Source organism: Artemia sp. Qi Xiang Cuo, chromosome 5, assembly GCF_049724085.1.
Source record: "Artemia sp. Qi Xiang Cuo chromosome 5, ASM4972408v1, whole genome shotgun sequence".
NCBI classification, from domain to species: Eukaryota; Metazoa; Arthropoda; class Branchiopoda; order Anostraca; family Artemiidae; genus Artemia; species Artemia sp. Qi Xiang Cuo.
In genome coordinates, this window is record NC_142798.1 from 74,639,050 (window position 1) to 74,660,519 (window position 21,470).

General features: G+C 36.6%; 1 protein-coding gene across 2 annotated transcripts in view; it reads right to left on the reverse strand.

Moving 5' to 3' along the window:
• LOC148952513 (uncharacterized) overlaps positions 1 to 19,883 on the reverse strand; it is a 183,321-nt gene extending 163,438 nt beyond the window's left edge. Inside the window, exons 1-2 of one of the 2 annotated variants that reach the window (XM_089088997.1) lie at positions 19,853 to 19,883; positions 2,916 to 3,108 (exon numbers count right to left, since the gene is read on the reverse strand). In XM_089088997.1, coding sequence (XP_088945123.1) covers positions 2,916 to 3,022 — 107 coding nt within the window. In that variant the 5' untranslated portion in view covers positions 3,023 to 3,108; positions 19,853 to 19,883. Of the gene's footprint in view, positions 1 to 2,915; positions 3,109 to 19,674; positions 19,691 to 19,852 lie in introns of those variants that run through there. The other variant, XM_089088998.1, reaches the window with a different exon arrangement.
• Positions 19,884 to 21,470: the final 1,587 nt, after the last annotated feature.

Genomic DNA, 21,470 nt, shown 5'->3' on the forward strand with positions numbered 1-21,470 from the left:
GTGAAGATGAAAAGGTAATGAAAAGCTTGATGAGGTGGGCAGCTTCACTTACCTTGGTAGTATTATTATTAAAGATGATGGGAGAAGTGAAGATTTTAAAAGTAGAATAGCCAAGGCTCAGGGTGTTTTTCACACTTAATAGGAAGATAAGTCTGCTAACCAAGATTAGAATATTTGAAGCTACAGTGATGACATTGGTCAAATATGGCTGTAAAGCATGGGTGCTCCGAAAAGCGTATGAAGCTTTGCTAGAAATTGCGTAAGCATTCTTCTGGGTACCCGGCTGACTAACTGTATTTCAAACAATAGGCTGTACGAAAAATTTGGTTCAATACCACTCTCTAGGGCTATAATGAAAGAAAGGTTGAGGTGGCTAGGGAACCTTGTGCGGATGAACGATGATAGATTGCCGAAGATTGTTCTTTTCGGTCAATCGTCTAGGGCTAAACGGAAAGCAGGTCTTCCACGTCTGGGGTGGGAGGACGTCATAAAGAAAGATTTAAAGGAAATGGGAACTTAGGTCAATAAGGCTAGGAATGAGTGATGAAAAGGTGACGTTGGGTAATGAACAGATTGATCAGGTGGGCAGCTTCACTTACCTTGGTAGTATTATTAGTAAAGATGGTGGGAGCAGTGAAGATGTTAAAAGTAGAATAGCCAAGCGTCAGGGTGTTTTTCACACTAAAAAAAAGTTTGAAAGAATAGGAAGATAAGTCTGCTAACCAAGATTAGAATATTTGAAGCTACAGTGATGACATTGGTCAAATATGGCTGTAAAGCATGGGTGCTCCGAAAAGCGTATGAAGATTTGCTAGATTTTTTCCAGATAAATTGCGTAAGCATTCTTCTGGGTACCCGGCTGACTAACTGTATTTCAAACAATAGGCTGTACGAAGAATTTGGTTCAATACCACTCTCAAGGGCTATAATGAAAGAAAGGTTGAGGTGGCTAGGGAACGTTGTGCGGATGAACGATGATAGATTGCCGAATATTGTTCTTTTCGGTCAATCGTCTAGGGCTAAACGGAAAGCAGGACTTCCACGTCTGGGGTGAGAGGACGTCATAAAGAAAGATTTAAAGGAAATGGGAACTTAGGTCAATAAGTCAATAAGGCTAGGAATGAGTGATGAAAAGGTGACGTTGGGTAATGAACAGATTGATCAAGTGGGCAGCTTCACTTACCTTGGTAGTATTATTAGTAAAGATGGTGGGAGCAGTGAAGATTTTAAAAGTAGAATAGCCAAGCCTCAGGGTGTTTTTCACACTTAAAAAAAAGTTTGGAAGAATAGGAAGATAAGTCTGCTAACCAAGATTAGAATATTTGAAGCTACAGTGATGACAGTGGTCAAATACGGCTGTAAAGCATGGGTGCTCCGTAAAACGTATGAAGCTTTGCTAGAAATTGCGTAAGCATTCTTCTGGGTACCCGGCTGACTAACTGTATTTCAAACAATAGGCTGTACGAAAAATTTGGTTCAATACCACTCTCTAGGGCTATAATGAAAGAAAGGTTGAGGTGGCTAGGGAACGTTGTGCGGATGAACGATGATAGATTGCCGAAGATTGTTCTTTTCGGTCAATCGTCTAGGGCTAAACGGAAAGCAGGTCTTCCACGTCTGGGGTGGGAGGACGTCATAAAGAAAGATTTAAAGGAAATAGGAACTTAGGTCAATAAGTCAATAAGGCTAGGAATGAGTGATGAAAAGGTGACATTGGGTAATGAAAAGATTGATCAGGTGGGCAGCTTCACTTACCTTGGTAGTATTATTAGTAAAGATGGTGGGAGCAGTGAAGATTTTAAAAGTAGAATAGCCAAGGCTCAGGGTGTTTTTTCACAGTTAAAAAAAGTTTTGAAAAATTGGAAGATAAGTGTGCAAACCAAGATTAGAATATTAGAAGCTACAGGTGATGACTGTGGCCAAATATGGCTCTGAAGCATGGGCGCTCCGAAAAGCGGATGAAGATTTGCAAGATGTTTTCCAGAGAAATTGCTTAAGGACTGTACTGGGTACCCAGCCGACTGACCGTATTTCAAACAGTAGGCTGTGCGAAAAATGTGGTTCAATACTTATATTGCTTATGCAGATGATTTATTACTTATTAACCATTCAAAATTTACCCTAGCCAAGTCTACTTAGTTTGTTTCTAAGCTTTTTGAAAAAATTAGCCTCGTACTTAATGCTCGTACTTAGGTGCTGTCTTATACCTAGCTGTTTTTAGGTACCGTATCCCTATAATTGTATTTGGTGACACCATATTTTTTTCAAGCATAAGAAAATATTTTTTGAAACCGGTCCTACCTTTTTTAAATTTTGCTTTTCTGTATTTAAACGGAATTCGCCAGGCTGGGTGGCGAATTCAGTTTGCCAAGCTGGGTGGCGAATTCCATTTGCCAACAGGTGAAATATCAAGTTGATTACAGGAGATCAACAGGTGAAATATCAAGAATTAACTATCATGGAGTCCATGATATATGAGGTCCAGCCATTTGGTTGGTCTTAAATAAAGCCCTATACTAACTTTCTATATGAGAGTCTGCTGCTGAAGTTGAATTCATTTTTTAACGTCTATGTGCACAGAGGTAAGGCCCCAAGAAAGATGGAGGAGGAACAGAAGATTTATCCTGGATGGACAGAAAAGCAAGAGGGGGCTAAAAACAGAGGAGAGAGAAAAATTGAAAGATCAAAAGAGAGAGGGAGATAGCTAGACACAGATTAAGAGACTAGAGAGAGGCAGGCAGATGGACAGACAAAAAAAGAAAAGAGAGAGGGAGGGAGAAAGTGTGACAGGGGAGACAGATGAACAATGATAGAGAGGAGAAAGGGAGGGACAGATTATGAAAAAGGCAGGGAGCAGAGAGGTAAAGACAGAATGAGAGAGAAACTCAAAATTAGGAAAATGAACTTCAACTTACTTGACAGAGGATTGAATCATAAAGAGAAGGTTATCTTGATCCAATGGAGGCTCGGGATTGTAAACAGGCTCTTCTTTTAGCATTTGGCTGTGCCCTATGTGCTCCATCTTCAAATACACAAATAAAAACAAAACCAGAAGGCTATTACTGTCATTTTACTAACAACTGCAAGGACATATCAGTTCTCCTCCTTCTGAAAGATATAACAATAATAAGAAATTAAAAATGTTATGACAAAATTGTAATTAGCACAGTTGGGTCACAAATTAATAAACGGCCAAACTGCAATACGCTTATTAATTTTAAAATCTCCACAAAATAACATTAACACAAACTAGGGAATTTAATAGAAAGTACAGAGTTTTTACAAGCCCTGCACCAGAATACAGCATTTTTTCCTAATACAGGCTCCTTAATGAGTTATATTTTGTCACTGTTATGTGACTTGTACTGCATTTTTTATTTTATTTTTTTTTAGAATTCAACTATTTTGGTTAAATTATAACTAAAAGATGTAAGTTTTATCTTACACAATTATTCAAAGAGAACTTAAACATATTATTCCTGGGTTTATTTTGAAAGCCATCTTTCGTTGCTTAATTCAGGTGTATCTCTACCACTTGCTTAATTATTTGGATACCATATTTTCCTTCTTTTCTGAAAACCTTTTCTAAGGTTTCTGAAGAAGCAAGATATATAATTCAGGAACTGTTTGTCAATTAAACAATCACTTTATCTAGAATCAAGTGTATCTTCCATTGTAGCATCATTTAATTGTTTGGTTATTTTTCTGTTAGCATGTCTCTTTATGACCAGACCTCAGAGAAACAGAGGGACTACTTGCGAAAAATCTTGTAGCTCAAGACTTGTTTCTTTTTACTGGGTGGAAATTTTACAAAATAACACAAAAGAACCAATCAGGTTTGGAGAAGGCACAGTCATTTGGCTTCCCTTGCTGCCATACATAGAAGGAATAATATGAATAGCTTACAAAAATGCACTTCAGATGTAAACCACTGAAACTAAAGCTCTTTTTGAAAGTAATGTCTCTGTTTATCTATGTTTAAATGACCAACTAGAAACTTGAAAAATAGTGTTGCTGTCAATTGCTTTTGTTACCACTAGTAAAAGCATAGTTCGTCTATAGTTACTAAAATCTTATGTCTTCCTCTTTATGTATAATTTTAACCAGCTTATAAACATTATGAAATAAGTGTTCCTTAAAATCTTCAGTAAGAGAGGATATGAGATTAGACAATAGCAATTTTTAACTTTGCAGTGATAAAAAGGTATTGTTATTTACTTTTGGTTCTCTTGACATTTTTTTTTGTGGTATCATCAGTGACAACAATCATTCCAAAAACAAGCCTTACTAGAAGTGAGTCGTGCAGAATGTTTGGTTGTTTGGCATACAATACAGTTGTTAGTTAGAGAGCACATGTTAAACACAGTGAAATCACAATTAAAGACAGGCCCTGGATCCAGCCAACAAAATAGTATAGTGTATTAAAATGCTAGTCTGAATGAGGATAGGCTGGCCTTTCAGTTGTATCACTTTGCCAGCAACATGTCAAGACATTTAGAGAGAGTTCAAGTTTTTGTGATCAGCATTTCAGAACTCACAGAGATCCTCTTGACAATGAAGTGACAAATGATTGGATATATCAGAGGTAAGCTGGTGTGCAAATTACATAGTTGTACTTGCAATGTGGAGCATGTTGCCAGAACTCACAGAGCTCCTCTTGACAATAAAAAGTGACACTCAATTAGAGACAAACAAAATAGTATAGTGTATTAAAATTCTAGTCTGAATGAGAATATGCTGGCCTTTCAGTTGTATCACTTTGCCAGCAACATGTCAAGACATTTAGAGAGAGTTCAAGTTTTTGTGATCAGCATTTCAGAACTCACAGAGATCCTCTAGACAATGAAGTGACAAATGATTGGATATATCAGAGGTAAGCTGGTGTGCAAATTACATAGTTGTACTTGCAATGTGGAGCATGTTGCCAGAACTTACAGAGCTCCTCTTGACAATAAAAAGTGACACTCAATTAGAGACAAACAAAATAGTATAGTGTATTAAAATTCTAGTCTGAATAAGAATAGGCTGGCCTTTCAGTTGTATCACTTTGCCAGCAACACATCAAGACATTTAGAGAAAGTTCAAGTTTTTGTGATCAGCATTTCAGAACTCACAGAGATCCTCTTGACAATGAAGTGACAAATGATTGGATATATCAGAGGTAAGCTGGTGTGCAAATTACATAGTTGTACTTGCAATGTGGAGCATGTTGCCACAACTCACAGAGCTCCTCTTGACAATAAAAAGTGACACTCAATTGGAGACAAACAAAATAGTATAGTGTATTAAAATTCTAGTCTGAATAAGAATAGGCTGGCCTTTCAGTTGTATCACTTTGCCAGCAACATGTCAAGACATTTAGAGAGAGTTCAAGTTTTTGTGATCAGCATTTCAGAACTCACAGAGATCCTCTTGACAATAAAAAGTGACACTCAATTAGAGACAAACAAAAAAGTATAGTGTATTAAAATTCTAGTCTGAATGAGAATAGGCTGGCCTTTCAGTTGTATCACTTTACCAGCAACATGTCAAGACATTTAGAGAGAGTTCAAGTTTTTGTGATCAGCATTTCAGAACTCACAGAGATCCTCTTGACAATGAAGTGACAAATGATTGGATATATCAGAGGTAAAATGGTTGTGCAAATTACATTGTTGTACTTGCAATGTGGAGCATGTTGCCAGAACTCACAGAGCTCCTCTTGACAATGAAAATTGACACTTGATTAGAGACGTAAGAGGCAAGATGGTATGCAAATTACATAGCTTTACTTGCAATGTGGAAAATGTTGCCAGAAATCAAAGAGATCATCTTGGCAATGAAAAGTGGCACTTGATTAGAGGCAAGATGGTGTGCAAATTACATAGCTTTACTTGCAATGTGGAACATGTTGTCAGAACTCACAGAGATCATCTTGGCAATGAAAAGTGACACTTGATTAGAGACATAAGAGGCAAGATGGTGTGCAAATTACATAGTTGTACTTGCAATGTGGAGCATGTTGCCAGAACTCACAGAGCTCCTCTTGACAATAAAAAGTGACACTCAATTAGAGACAAACAAAATAGTATAGTGTATTAAAATTCTAGTCTGAATAAGAATAGGCTGGCCTTTCAGTTGTATCACTTTGCCAGCAACATGTCAAGACATTTAGAGAGAGTTCAAGTTTTTGTGATCAGCATTTCAGAACTCACAGAGATCCTCTTGACAATGAAGTGACAAATGATTGGATATATCAGAGGTAAGCTGGTGTGCAAATAACATAGTTGTACTTGCAATGTGGAGCATGTTGCCAGAACTCACAGAGCTCCTCTTGACAATAAAAAGTGACACTCAATTGGAGACAAACAAAATAGTATAGTGTATTAAAATTCTAGTCTGAATAAGAATAGGCTGGCCTTTCAGTTGTATCACTTTGCCAGCAACATGTCAAGACATTTAGAGAGTTCAAGTTTTTGTGATCAGCATTTCAGAACTCACAGAGATCCTCTTGACAATGAAGTGACAAATGATTGGATATATCAGAGGTAAGCTGGTGTGCAAATAACATAGTTGTACTTGCAATGTGGAGCATGTTGCCAGAACTCACAGAGCTCCTCTTGACAATAAAAAGTGACACTCAATTGGAGACAAACAAAATAGTATAGTGTATTAAAATTCTAGTCTGAATAAGAATAGGCTGGCCTTTCAGTTGTATCACTTTGCCAGCAACATGTCAAGACATTTAGAGAGAGTTCAAGTTTTTGTGATCAGCATTTCAGAACTCACAGAGATCCTCTTGACAATGAAGTGACAAATGATTGGATATATCAGAGGTAAGCTGGTGTGCAAATAACATAGTTGTACTTGCAATGTGGAGCATGTTGCCAGAACTCACAGAGCTCCTCTTGACAATAAAAAGTGACACTCAATAGAGACAAACAAAATAGTATAGTGTATTAAAATTCTAGTCTGAATAAGAATAGGCTGGCCTTTCAGTTGTATCACTTTGCCAGCAACATGTCAAGACATTTAGAGAGAGTTCAAGTTTTTGTGATCAGCATTTCAGAACTCACAGAGATCCTCTTGACAATGAAGTGACAAATGATTGGATATATCAGAGGTAAGCTGGTGTGCAAATAACATAGTTGTACTTGCAATGTGGAGCATGTTGCCAGAACTCAAAGAGCTCCTCTTGACAATAAAAAGTGACACTCAATTGGAGACAAACAAAATAGTATAGTGTATTAAAATTTTAGTCTGAATGAGAATAGGCTGGCCTTTCAGTTGTATCACTTTGCCAGCAACATGTCAAGACATTTAGAGAGAGTTCAAGTTTTTGTGATCAGCATTTCAGAACTCACAGAGATCCTCTTGACAATGAAATGACAAATGATTGGATATATCAGAGGTAAGCTGGTGTGCAAATTACATAGTTGTACTTGCAATGTGGAGCATGTTGCCAGAACTCACAGAGCTCCTCTTGACAATAAAAAGTGACACTCAATTAGAGACAAACAAAAAAGTATAGTGTATTAAAATTTTAGTCTGAATGAGAATAGGCTGGCCTTTCAGTTGTATCACTTTGCCAGCAACATGTCAAGACATTTAGAGAGAGTTCAAGTTTTTGTGATCAGCATTTCAGAACTCACAGAGATCCTCTTGACAATGAAGTGACAAATGATTGGATATATCAGAGGTAAGCTGGAGTGCAAATTTCATAGTTGTACTTGCAATGTGGAGCATGTTGCCAGAACTCACAGAGCTCCTCTTGACAATAAAAAGTGACACTCAATTAGAGACAAACAAAAAAGTATAGTGTATTAAAATTCTAGTCTGAATGAGAATAGGCTGGCCGTTCAGTTGTATCACTTTGCCAGCAACATGTCAAGACATTTAGAGAGAGTTCAAGTTTTTGTGATCAGCATTTCAGAACTCACAGAGATCCTCTTGACAATGAAATGACAAATGATTGGATATATCAGAGGTAAGCTGGTGTGCAAATTACATAGTTGTACTTGCAATGTGGAGCATGTTGCCAGAACTCACAGAGCTCCTCTTGACAATAAAAAGTGACACTCAATTAGAGACAAACAAAATAGTATTGTGTATTAAAATTCTAGTCTGAATGAGAATAGGCTGGCCTTTCAGTTGTATCACTTTGCCAGCAACATGTCAAGACATTTAGAGAGAGTTCAAGTTTTTGTGATCAGCATTTCAGAACTCACAGAGATCCTCTTGACAATGAAGTGACAAATGATTGGATATATCAGAGGTAAAATGGTTGTGCAAATTACATAGTTGTACTTGCAATGTGGAGCATGTTGCCAGAACTCACAGAGCTCCTCTTGACAATGAAAATTGACACTTGATTAGAGACGTAAGAGGCAAGATGGTATGCAAATTACATAGCTTTACTTGCAATGTGGAAAATGTTGCCAGAAATCAAAGAGATCATCTTGGCAATGAAAAGTGGCACTTGATTAGAGGCATAAGAGGCAAGATGGTGTGCAAATTACATAGCTTTACTTGCAATGTGGAACATGTTGCCAGAAATCACAGAGATCATCTTGACAGTGAAAATTGACACTTAATTAAAGAAATCAGAGGCAAGATGGTGTGCAAATTACATAGCTTTACTTGCAATGTGGAACATGTTGCCAGAACTCTCAGAGATCCTTTTGACAATGAGAGTTGACAATCAATTAGAGACACCAAGAACAAGATGGTTTGCAAATTACACAGCTTTACTTGCAATGTGGAACATGTTGCCAGAACTCACAGAGATCATCTTGGCAATGAAAAGTGACACTTGATTAGAGACATCAGAGGCAAGATGGCGTGCAAATTACATAGCTTTACTTGCAATGTGCAACATGTTGTCAGAACTCACAGAGATCATCTTGGCAATGAAAAGTGACACTTGATTAGAGACATAAGAGGCAAGATGGTGTGCAAATTACATAGCTTTACTTGCAATGTGGAACATGTTGCTAGAAATCACAGAGATCATCTTGATAATGAAAAATGACACTTAATTAAAGACATCAGAGGCAAGATGGTGTGCAAATTACATAGCTTTACTTGCAATGTGGAACATGCTGCCAGAACTCACCGAGATCATCTTGGCAATGAAAAGTGATACTTGATTAGAGACATCAGAGACAAGATGGTGTGCAAATTACATAGCTTTACTTGCAATGTGGAACATGTTGCCAAAACTCACAGAGACTGTCTTGACAATGAAAAGTGACACTTGATTAGAGACATCAGAGGCAAGATGGAGTGCAAATTACATAACTTTACTTGCAATGCTGAACACGTCGCCAGAACTCACAGAGATAATGTTGACAATGAAACGTGACACTTGATTATAGACATCAGAGGCAAGATGGTGTGCAAATTGCATAACTTTACTTGCAATGTGGAACATATTGATAGAACTCACAAAGATCATCTTGACAATAAAAAGTGATACTTGATTAGAGACATCAGAAGCAAGATGGTGTGCAAATTACATAGCTTTACTTGCAATGTGGAGCAAGTTGCCAGAACTCACAGAGCTCCTCTTGACAATGAAAAGTGACACTCATTTAGAAACAAACAAAATAGTATAGTGCATTAAAATGCTAGTCTGAATGAGGATAGGCTGGCCTTTCAGTTGTATCACTTTGCAAGCAACATGTCAAGACATTTACAGAGGGTTCGAACTTTTGTGACCAGGATTTTCAAAAAAAAATCTCATACTTTTGTAGTATGGCACAACACAAAAACAACTTTGCAGAGCAAGCTTGTGATTCCTCAAGCCTTGCTCATCATTCTTTGAGTTATTCACTCTTTCAACACTGGATGTACTGAGTTCCTTATCTATTGGACAGAGGCAATAGAAAAGATCAAAGTCAAGCTTCAGGTGAAAACTTCATCAGAGATAAGATGGTGTGTAAATTACATGGCTTTAAATACACTGTGGAACATGTTGCCAGAACTCACAGAAATCCTCTTGAGAATGAGAACTGACACTCAATTAGAGACACCAAAGACAAGATGGTGTGCAAATTACCTTAAATTGCAGCTAGGAGCAATCCAAGGATTTCTCCTTGTAGAGCTCTGGAATGATGACTAGTTGTATGCAGGTTCATTGGTGACTGCTGTTGCATCTTTGGTAGCCTCCCAATTGAGTTTACACTCTCTGGAGGACTACTCAGTATCTAGCCTTCATTTAAAAACATCAACGGATTTGGCAGTAACTGTTTCATTAGATAATTTGCTCCAATTATTGACAATACGTGTTGAGAAGAATTGAGTACGGACTCTAGAAATTGTAGACTGCTTGACAAGTTTCAGATGATGCCCTCTAGTTCTTGAATTGGAACCAGCAGTAGGAAATAATGCTGGGAGAATTTTGCCTTCAATAACTTAAAGGCTAACATGACATCCTCTATATTTGTCTTCTAAACAAGTGTCGGGAGATTTAACTTTGATACTCTTACAGGGCAGGAAAGCTCTTGCATGCCAGATGTCACTTTACTGGCACGTCTCTGCACATCTTCAAGAATTTTTAGATCTTTTTTAAAATATGGAGAGGCAAGAGACATTCCAAATTCAAGCTTAGGATGCACAGGTCCCTTATAAAGAAGATGGGGAATGAGAGAAAATAGTATGCTTAATCAATCCCAAGGTCAAAAAAGCCCCAGCTGCAGACCTCTTAGCATGAGTGCTTATTTTTAGGTCATAGTCAAAATTAACACCAAGATCCTCCTTATTATTTACAGAGGAGAGTGGGTGGCCTAAGAAAAAATAAGAGCGGCAAGGATTCAGTTTGCCAAAATGAATGGTATGGCACTTGGCAACATTGAATTCAAAAAGCCAGGCCTCAACCCATTGACCCAGCAGTTGAAGATTAATACCTTAATTTTTACCTTAATTCGCATTTTGGACCAAAATAAGGTCCATGATGGATCTGTTATTACATAGCTTTACTTGCAATGCAGAGTGTTGCCACAGCTTATGGAGATCATCTTGACAATGAAAAGTGACACTCAATTAGATACATCAGAGGCAAAATGGTGTGCAAATTACATAACTTTACTTGCAATGTAGAGCATGTTGCCAGAACTCACAGAGTTCCTCTTGACAATGAAAAGTGACACTCAATTAGAAACATCAGAGGCAAAATGGTGTGCAAATTACATAGCTTTACTTGCAATGTAGAGCATGCTGCCAGAACTCACATAGCTCCTCTTGACAACAAAAAGTGACACTCATTTAGAAACCAGGACAAGAAGGACAGACCAGAGCCTCAGTATTGCTAATATGTGATTTTATTTTATCTGCCCACTGAGCTTCAAGAGACTACTGCTGAAACACACCAACAATCTCTTGTTTGTCTCCAGGCTTTGTCAGGGGTTTGACAATCTGGCTACTAATTGATTGATGGAGGCAATCTTGTTTGCAGATATTAAAAGACAAATTGCAGCATCATTAATTCTTGGTATGAGTATTGTTTTAGATCTAAACACCATATTTAACCAGCTTGACAATTACAGCCTAGAAGCATAATTCAACCATCATAGATCCTACTCTATTACATTATGAAGTAGAGATACAAAACCTTATCCCCCCCCCCTACTTGATATTCAAGGAGTTCTTTACTTGAGAAATGTAACTGATAATAATAGTCCTAGTCACAGAAGTGGAAGAGACTGCAGGAGACACAAATCAAAATTGTTCCAATTGTTGAATGAATCCAAAGAGTGCAAAAACTCAGTGAATGCATTCCTACTCAGCAATCGATGAGAAAAGAACTTTGATCTCAACTATATCCTTTAAAATAAGATGCCACAAAACAGCTCATTAAAAAGACATTTGAGAATGATTCAAATGTCTATGTATTGCAAACAATTTTTTTTTGTTTTGATGATGCAATGTTTGAGAATCTATAGAATGATGCAATGAATTGCAAAAAAAAAAGAAAAGTAATCTCCCAGCTGTGCAAAACTTGGGTAGCAAAGTAGCAATGCTACTTGGCAGTTTTCAAATTTGTTTGCATATTTTGTCTGAAAATACCATTTTTACATCTAAAAATACTTTTTCTTCAAAGAAAAGCTGTCAAAACACAAGTTGTGCTGCTAGAGTATCAGCAGCTTTGGAAGTTTTTCTATACCTGTGCTTTCTTGTTAGTGTGGAAAGCACTCCTGATGGCAAACACTGGTCCTATGACATTAGTTTTTCCTCAAAGAAAAGCTGTCAAAATACAAGTTGTGCTGCTAGAATGTCAGCAGCTTTTGGAATGTTGTTGAATTGTGCTACTGGCAGCTTTGGAACTTTTTCTATACCTGTACTTTCTTGTTAGTGTGGAAAGCACTCCTGATGGCAAACACTGGTCCTATGACATTAGCTTTTCCTCAAAGAAAAGCTGTCAAAATACAAGTTGTGCTGCTAGAGTGTCAGCAGCTTTTGGAATTTGGTTGAATTCTGCTACTGGCAGCTTTGGAACTTTTTCTATACCTGTGCTTTCTTGTTAGTGTGGAAAGCACTCCTGATGGCAAACACTGGTCCTATGACATTAGCTTTTCCTCAAAGAAAAGCTGTCAAAATGCAAGTTGTGCTGCTAGTGTCAGCAGCTTTTGGAATTTTGTTGAATTCTGCTACTGGCAGCTTTGGAACTTTTTCTATACCTGTGCTTTCTTGTTAGTGTGGAAAGCACTCCTGATGGCAAACACTGGTCCTATGACATAAGCTTTTCCTCAAAGAAAAGCTGTCAAAACACAAGTTGTGCGGCTAGAGTGTTAGCTGCTTTTAGAATTTTGTTGAATTTTGCTACTGGCAGCTTTGGAACTTTTTCTATAGCTGTGCTTTCTTGTTAGTGTGGAAAGCACTCCTGATGGCAAACACTGGTTCTATGACATTAGCTTTTCCTCAAAGAAAAGCTGTCTAAATACAAGTTGTGCTGCTAGAGTGTCAGCAGCTTTTGGAATTTTGTTGAATTCTGCTACTGGCAGCTTTGGAACTTTTTCTATACCTGTGCTTTCTTTTTTGTGTGGAAAGCACTCCTGATGGCAAACACTGGTCCTATGACATTAGCTTTAGTTGCCTTTCATTAAAAACTTTAGATGCCTCCAGGGCATAACTTACAACCCTTGCCAAATCAAAATAGCATAAGTGTATCCAAGCTATCAAAGAAAGTAAACAGATTTTTTTTTAAATGCTATCAAGTTTTCCATTTCAGGCCAACTAGAGGAGGTATGAAACTAAATTAAACAGTACTATTTGTGTCCAGATTTTTAAAAGGGTGTATGTTGTTGAAAATTGCTGAAAATTTTTCTCCTGCATACAAATAGCAGGCCAAACTATAAAGTCTTAAAAAACGAAAAGATTTAAAGTGTTATTTTCTTTTTCCCTGAAAAAACTATGTCAATATAAAACGAACAGAAATTAATTAAAAAACTTTTTCCATAAAACACTTTTTTCAAAGGAAAGTAAAGAACTCCATTAAACCAAAAATGTGAAAAAATAAAATGAAATAATCAACCAAGAATAAAATTATCACAAATCAGTATCAATAAATAGATGAAACTCAACGCGAACAGAAATTACAATAAATAACCGAGTCAAACTCAAAACGAGCAGAAATTAACATAAGTTTGGCACAAAACCCCTGTGCCTTCCCAAGGCCAGAACAATATTTGCACTTTACTGAAAAAAATATATTTTTTTTTACTTTTATAACTTTAATAAATCAAATAATACTAACATTTTGATTACTAAATATCGGTATATGTATATTAAACTGACAATGCACATTCATTTGTATTTTTTCAGTAAAGTACATATTTTATTCTGGCCTTGGGAAGGCACAGGGGTTTTGCGCCAAACTTATATTAGTTTCTGCTCGTTTTGAGTTTGACTCGGTTATTTATTGTAATTTCTGTTCGTTTTGGGTTTTATTTATTTATCCATGCTGAATTCTGGTAGTTTCAAGCTTGGTAGGTTATTTGATTTTAGTTATGCTTATTTTTTTTTTAATGAAGTTCTTAGCTTTTCTTTGAAAAATTTATTTTAGGGAAAAAGTTTTTTATATTAATAATCCTTAAATACCTAATTTCAAGAACTTTCAACTACGTTGAACAAAATGGATATCTAAAAATTTTGATTGGATATGTTTGGGGGAATTATGGGCGTCGGGGGGAGGGGGGGCTAGTTGCCCTCCTATCACTTTTGACTATTAAAAAGGGCACAAGCCCTTTGAATTTCCAATCGAATGAGCCTGTTTTGAAGTTTCTACAATAACACCTTCTATAAAAACCTTATATGCCCCCAGGGCATAACTTAAAACCCTTGCCCTAAAGGTTGTGGGGGAGTGTCCTCCTTAAAAAATTTCCTATTTGGAAATCAACTATGCTGAACAAAATAGCTATCTCAAAATTTTGATGGGATGTGTTTGGGGGAATGATGGGCGTGAGGGGGGGGGGGGGGCTAGTTGCCCTCCAATCACTTTTGACTATTAAAAAGGGCACTACCCACTCCAGTTTCCAATCGAATGAGCCCTTTTTGAAGTTTCTATGACAACTGCTTCGATACGAAGTGCCCAGGTATGGAGAAAAAAAACACATTTTTTTATATATTGATTGGATGTGTTTGGAGAATAGATGGGCGTGAGAGGGGGGTTAGTTGCCTTCAAATCACTTTCGACTATTAAAAAGTGCACTAGCCCTTTGAATGTCCAATCAAATGAGCCTGTTTTAAAGTTTGTACAACAACGCCTTCTATAAAAAACATTATATGCCCCCAGGGCATAACTAAAGACCCTTGCCCTGAGGGTTGTAGAGGAGTGTCCTCCTCAAAAACGTTGTTTGGTTTAAAAAAAATGTGTTCAGAGAAAAGATGGGCGTGAGAGGGGGGTTAGTTGCCCTCAAATCACTTTTGACTATTAAAAAGGGCACTAGCCCTTTGAATTTCCAATCAAATGAGCCCTTTTTCAAGTTTCTACAACAAAGATTTCAATAAAAACCTTATATGTTCCCAGGGCGTAACTTATAACCCTAGCCCTGAAGACTGTGGGGGGAGTGTCCTGCTCAAAGGTAGAATTTCCTGAACATTGAACTGCGTGGAACAAAATGGCTATCTCAAAATCTTGATTGGATATGTTTGGGGAAATTGTGGGTGTGGAAGGAGTGTTAGTTGCTTTCCAATCACTTTTGACTATTAAAAAGGGCACTAGCCATTTCAATTTCCAATCAAATGAGCCCTTTTCGAAGTTTCTATGACATGTTATATAGAAACCTTATATGCCCCCTGGGCATAATTTACAACCCTTGCCCTGAGGGCTGTGGGGAGGTTGTCATCCTCAAAGACCTAAATTCCAGAACTTAAAACTACGTTGAATAAAATGGCTATCTCAAAGTTTTGATTAGATGTGTTTGGGGAAAAGGTGGGAGGCGGGTTAGTTGTCCTCTAATCACTTTTGACTATTTAATAGGGCACTATCCCTTTGAATTTCCAATCAAATGAGCCTTCTTTTTTTTAGTTTCTATGACAACGCCTTCTATAAAAAAAGCTTATATGACCCCAGGGCATAACTTACAACCCTTGCCCTAAGGGGGACTGTCCTCAAAAACATAATTTCTGTTTTGAAATCAACTATGCTGAACAAAATGGCTATCAAAATTTTGATAGGATGCGTTTCGGGAAATGGTGAGCATGGAAGGGGTGTTATAGTCAACTTCCAATCACTTGCAACTATTAAAAAGGGCACAAGCCACTCCAATTTCCAATTGAATGAGTGCTTTTTGAAGTTTCTATGACAACTTCTTCAATATGAAGTGCCCTGCTCTAAAGGAAAAAATTAATAAATAATACATTGTGCCAACATTGTTCTTATATGCCCCCAGGGCATAACTTGAAACTCTTGCCCTGAGGACTGTGGGGGAGTTTCCTCCTCTTTATGTTAGTCTCCATTTCTTTTCTCGTTCTTGAATGTCCCCGTTCTTTACTAAGGCAGCGCGATCGCGCTGCCTGTGATTTATGCAACAACTTTCTATATAAACCTCATATGCCCCCAGGGCATAACTTACAACTCTTGCACTGAGGGCTCTGAAGGGGTTATCATCCTAAAAGACCTAATTTCCAGAATGTTCAACTGCGTTGAACAAAATGGATATCTCAAATTTTAATTTGATGTGTTTGGGAAAATGGTGGGCATGAGAGGGGTGTTAGTTGCTATCCAATCACTTTCAACTATTAAAAAAGGCACTAGACCTTTCAATTTTCGAATGAATAAGCCCTTTTGAAGTTTCTACAACAGCTCTTTCAATAAAAACTTTATATGCCCCCAGGGCATAACTTAAAATCCTTGCCCTGAGGGGTGTGGGGGGAGGGGTTGTCATCCTTAAAGACCTATTTTCCAAACCTTTCAACTATGTTAAATAAATTGGCTATCTAAAAATTTTGATTGGATGTGTTTGGGGTATATATATATATATATATATATATATATATATATATATATATAGGGCATGACAACACCTTCTATAAAAACCTTATATGTCCCCAGGGCATAACTTAAAACCCTTGCCCTGAGGGTTGTGGGGGAGTGTCCTCCTCAAAAACATATTTTCTATCTGGAAATCAACTACGCTGAACAAACTGGCTATCTCAAAATTTTGATTGGATATGTTTGGAGGAATGATAGGCATGGGGGGGCTAGTTGCCCTCCAATCACTTTTGACTATTAAAAAGAGCACTAGCCACTCCAATTTCCAATTAAATGAGCCCTTTTCGAAGTTTCTACAACAACTCCTTTGATATGAAGTGCCTGGGTATGGAGAAAGAAAAAAACAAAAAAAACACACATTGTGCCAACATCATTCTTTACTTAGGCAGCACTAGCGCGCTGCCTATGATGAAAGCAGGCTAAGGAGAATTTTCCTTGCTGAATTGTCTGCAAGAAATTTTCTGGGGAGAATTTTTAGAAAGGAAACAATTGTCCAGGGTGTGGAGTACTACATGGGTGGAACTTTCCCAGGAAGATTTTTTTTTTTTGGGGGGGGGGGGTTTGCAATGAAGGAGAGGCGCACAGTCTGTCTGTACTAGAGTAGCCACAGTAACTCTTATAAAAATGCTAAGTGTGTCTTGTGCCTCACTTTTAATTGAAAAAAACTTGTTTGTTTTTTTTAATTTTCCTTCAGAAGGGACATTCTTCTATGGAGGTGCCATAAGTCAAAGGGTGCATCAGGTCAATCAAAAAGGTAGGTAAATTTGCAGGTGGCACTATAATTTAGCTAGGACAAAAGTGAAAACACCATTTGATGTCTTTCTTTATGCTCTTTCATAAAACAATAACTGCTTCTGTTTCAAGTTGTATATTGAGCCTCTGAAAGGGGCCCTGAAAGTATTTTATATGAATTATGAAAGAGCATAAAAAAACATCAAATGATGTTTTCACTTTCATCCTAGCTAAATTATATGGCCCACTGCAAATTTACCTTGAACTTTACCCCCTCCCCCCCCCCACCCCCCTAATGTGCAAATATATACCCTGAACTGGAATATACCCTGAATTGTTGATGGCAAAGTTTTGAATCACAAAATTCAGTGCTATTTTGGTCAACAGCATTTGAAAAACTTGAAATGGTAGGAAAACAGTTTGAATTGAGTTGCCTAATAAATGAGGTTTGAATTGTTATAAATAAGTATTTTTGGAATATGTTACTCTTGAATACCTTATTTATAATTAAGTTACTTGTTTTTAACCACTTTTCAATAATTTAACTAGTGTTGAAACTTCTTTGTGTGTTAACAAAAATGAAATACCTTTGGGGCCCTTTTAAGGACTCAAGATGCAATTTGTAACACAAGTAATTATTGTATTATGAAACAGAATAAAAAAGGCCATCAAATGACATTTTCACTTTCATCCTAGCTAAATTATAGTGCCACCTGCAAATTTACCAAAAGGTAAATCAAAAGGTTCCTTTTTTAGCTATCAAATTAGCCTAACTGAGAAAATGAAAAACTTATCTTTTTTTAAAGTTTTTTTTTTTTTTTTAATCTAGAAGGTGTGATTACCCTCCCCTCAATTGGTACTCCTGAGCCTTGGACTATATCTGACTTCATTAGGGGGAACCAAATTAACCAAAACACAATTGTGACAGCAGTGATTATTATATTTGGAGAAAACTTTGAATGAGACTATTCTTTTGGTTATTATAGTGGTTGAACAACAGAGACAACATACAAGACCTGTTATCTGTTATCTGTGAGCCTGACAAAGTAAGAATTTTGTTATTGTGGAAAGTAGGTAGGTAATAAAAGGTGAAAGGTGATCCATACCTGAAAACTTTCAGGTATGGATCTACAGACTGAAGCATGGGTACTTATGCATTAGCTGGTACCCACGCAAGAAGTCAAGTTTGATTAATGCTAATGAAATCAAACAAAAGATGACAAAAATATAATAGTTTACAAATAAATTTGGGTACTCATTCCCTAAACAGACTTTTTCATATAGTGCTAGTTTGGTTAATGCTAATGAAATAAAATTGGATGAATAGCCTATATAATAGTTTAGGATCATATTTGGGCTATATTTTTGCACATTAGGGGGGGGGGGTAAAGCATATCATATATTAAATACATAACTTAACCCAACCCAGGTACCTCCCCCCCCCCGAAACCCCCAAAAACAACAATTTAAACAGTTCTTGCCTTTGTTTATATCCCAGAAGGCAGCATAAACCTGTTTTTCATCATGCATCTTGGTCTATTAGATGACTGGTTTGCATTGTCATATATAAAAGTCTGTTTAGTAAAAGAATACCAAAATTTGGGCTATATAGGGTAAAAGAAGAGTATCCGATTGAGCAAAATTATGTAAAACTAAAACCCTCACACCTTGTTACCAAAGAGGACTTGAGAAGAATTGGGCATATTAATGAATAGCAAAAAGTCTAAGCTATGCATCAATATGGTTATTATTCAGATTATTTAAGATCAGAGACTTGAAATTTTTAGTTTATTGACTTACCTACAAAGACCTCTTTTTGGAAATACCAATTATCATATCTAGATGTACGCATTCTTTTAGTATTCCATTTTTATTCACATATTAATAAAGAACTGATTTTCCCATGATCTAAAAATGTAACTTTTATAGCTTGATGTTCATTCAATAAATCACAAATATTTAAATATAGTTTTCTTTTCAATTGCCTTTCAAAACAGAGACCATATTTTCAATTTATGCTGACAAATCATTGGTGAAAATTTCTTGTTACTGCCCTCACATTGCTTCATGTTGTAGTAAAAAGGGGTGGTCCAAAAACCCAATGCTATTTTTCCGAAATGCCAAAGAAAAGTGGTCTTTCCCAAAAAGAGGTCTTTTACCCTATTTGCACATTAGGGGGGTAGGGGTCCCAAGGCTAAACAAATACCGTAGATCAGACCTGTTACACTGATACCTCTGCCCCAATTGGCATCCCTGAGCTTAAAGCTACATTTAGCCCCATCAGAGGGGACTGGAATACAATCATTATATCATTGGCTGCTATATTTGGAAATAGCTTAGAACAGGGAAATCAATGGTATCCTACAATTTTTTTGCTATTATTGGGCTTAGTTCAGAAGAAGCCATTCACAAGACTCTTATTCCTTAATCTATTGAATTAGGCCTAAGAATTTTGCAATAAAAAACTTCACTTCAGATGAAATCATGTATAGGCTATGACTGCTATCACAGATTTGGTCTACAACCGTGACTAAGGCATGCTTTATGTTCAAAATGAATCGTTTTCAGAATGAAAATAGAACAATATACGAAAATTAGTGGTTCACTTTTTTTTTCAAATTCAGGTGAATGTTGGAGTAGATGTCTTACTCAATCAAAAACTGCACAAGCCTAAGAAATATTTACAAATAGTTCAATATTCGAAGAGTCTTCCGTGATAATACAATGAAATACTAAATTTTTAATATTTATGATAGTTATCTTGTTGTATTTCAATTTATCTAGAAAACAATTAAAACTTTCATCTGTTGACAAGATTGCCTGAGTATAATTTACTCGATATTTATGTACATTATAATAAAAGTGCGCATAGTTCCTTGCTATGTGTCTAATCAAACATTTCTGCTGGCTTGAAAGACCCGAAAACTGATTTGTTCTGTTCGGGCTTTTTCTCCGGTGTCTATTGATGGTAATGTAAATTTATGATGTCTATTTATTGCACTGTCTATAATAATGTCTGTTGATTGCAAAATCGAACAAAGATTTAATCTCTAAATGAGGTCTGAGAAGAATATCAGTAATTCTGCTATAGGAAAACATTCGCCGTCACCGTTGGCTAAAAGTAACATGCTTGGGAAAATTGTAAGTACTATAAGCTGTTGATCTGGAAGTTTCAATAGAAAAGATTTTTTGCTTTGAATTAAAAGAGCACTAAAAAGGTTTGTACATAGGTGCAAACCTATATGCCTAGGTCAATTTTCCAAATCTCTGGATAATAAAAGAAATAAAAATGGTGCGCTAAGCAAGCTACTCGAATTTCAGCTGGTCCGAAACACAACATTTTTTCTGTCGTCAAACAAATTCAGAGCTTTATTAAAATGGTGGTAATTCAAAATAAATTATCACTAAGTTATAAAAACAAATGAAATCTAGCCGATAGTAACCGAAATATTAAAATAAAATACAAATTCCGGCAAAAACTGAATCATCGTGTAAATGATGACGCAACAAGCGTATACTCTATAAGAAAAAACGTGTTTTGAAAAAAAAGGAAAAAAAGCATGTGAAGGAGAGTCACCATTTAAGCCGATTCAGGTTTTTTGGCCAATTTTAAGCTTAAATGTTTTTGCTCTAAGATACAAATGCATTCAAAATACCCATGTAGGTCATATGTAAACAAATAATAACGTTAATCATGACAATACATTTTTGATTAACGGTTACAATGGTACAGTGGTTGTGGGACTGTTTTCTGGAGAAGGAGGATCGAAGTTCAAGTCGCTCTGTAGTAATAATTAAATGACATCCGCACACCATCTCATTATTTTGTTTTACAAGATTTACGATCAGTATAGACATAACATTTAATTCCTATTTCGTTGGCAAAGCTTCAAGACTCATTTAAAATTGATGTGCATTGACTAATGTAACTTATTGGTGTGAATATTATTCACACTAATATTAGACTGATTAATAGTAGGCTAATTAATTTACTTTAAGTACAAATCTCGACGCATAACAAAAAGCCCCAGTAGCTCCATTGTTGTTGATATTTTTTTCTCAAAAGGCTTGACGCAAAACGATCGCAGGATGAGCACGGGTGCGGAATTTTTGAAACAAATAAGCACCAATAATGTCGACACTGTTGCAGAGAAGCTTTCTCAGCCTTTTATTTCTTAACCTTTCAACATTTCAGCACTTTTAGAAAAGCTTCTTATTCTAGTTAAAAGAAAAGCTTCTATACTCTAGTTATGTTTCAGGAACCGTT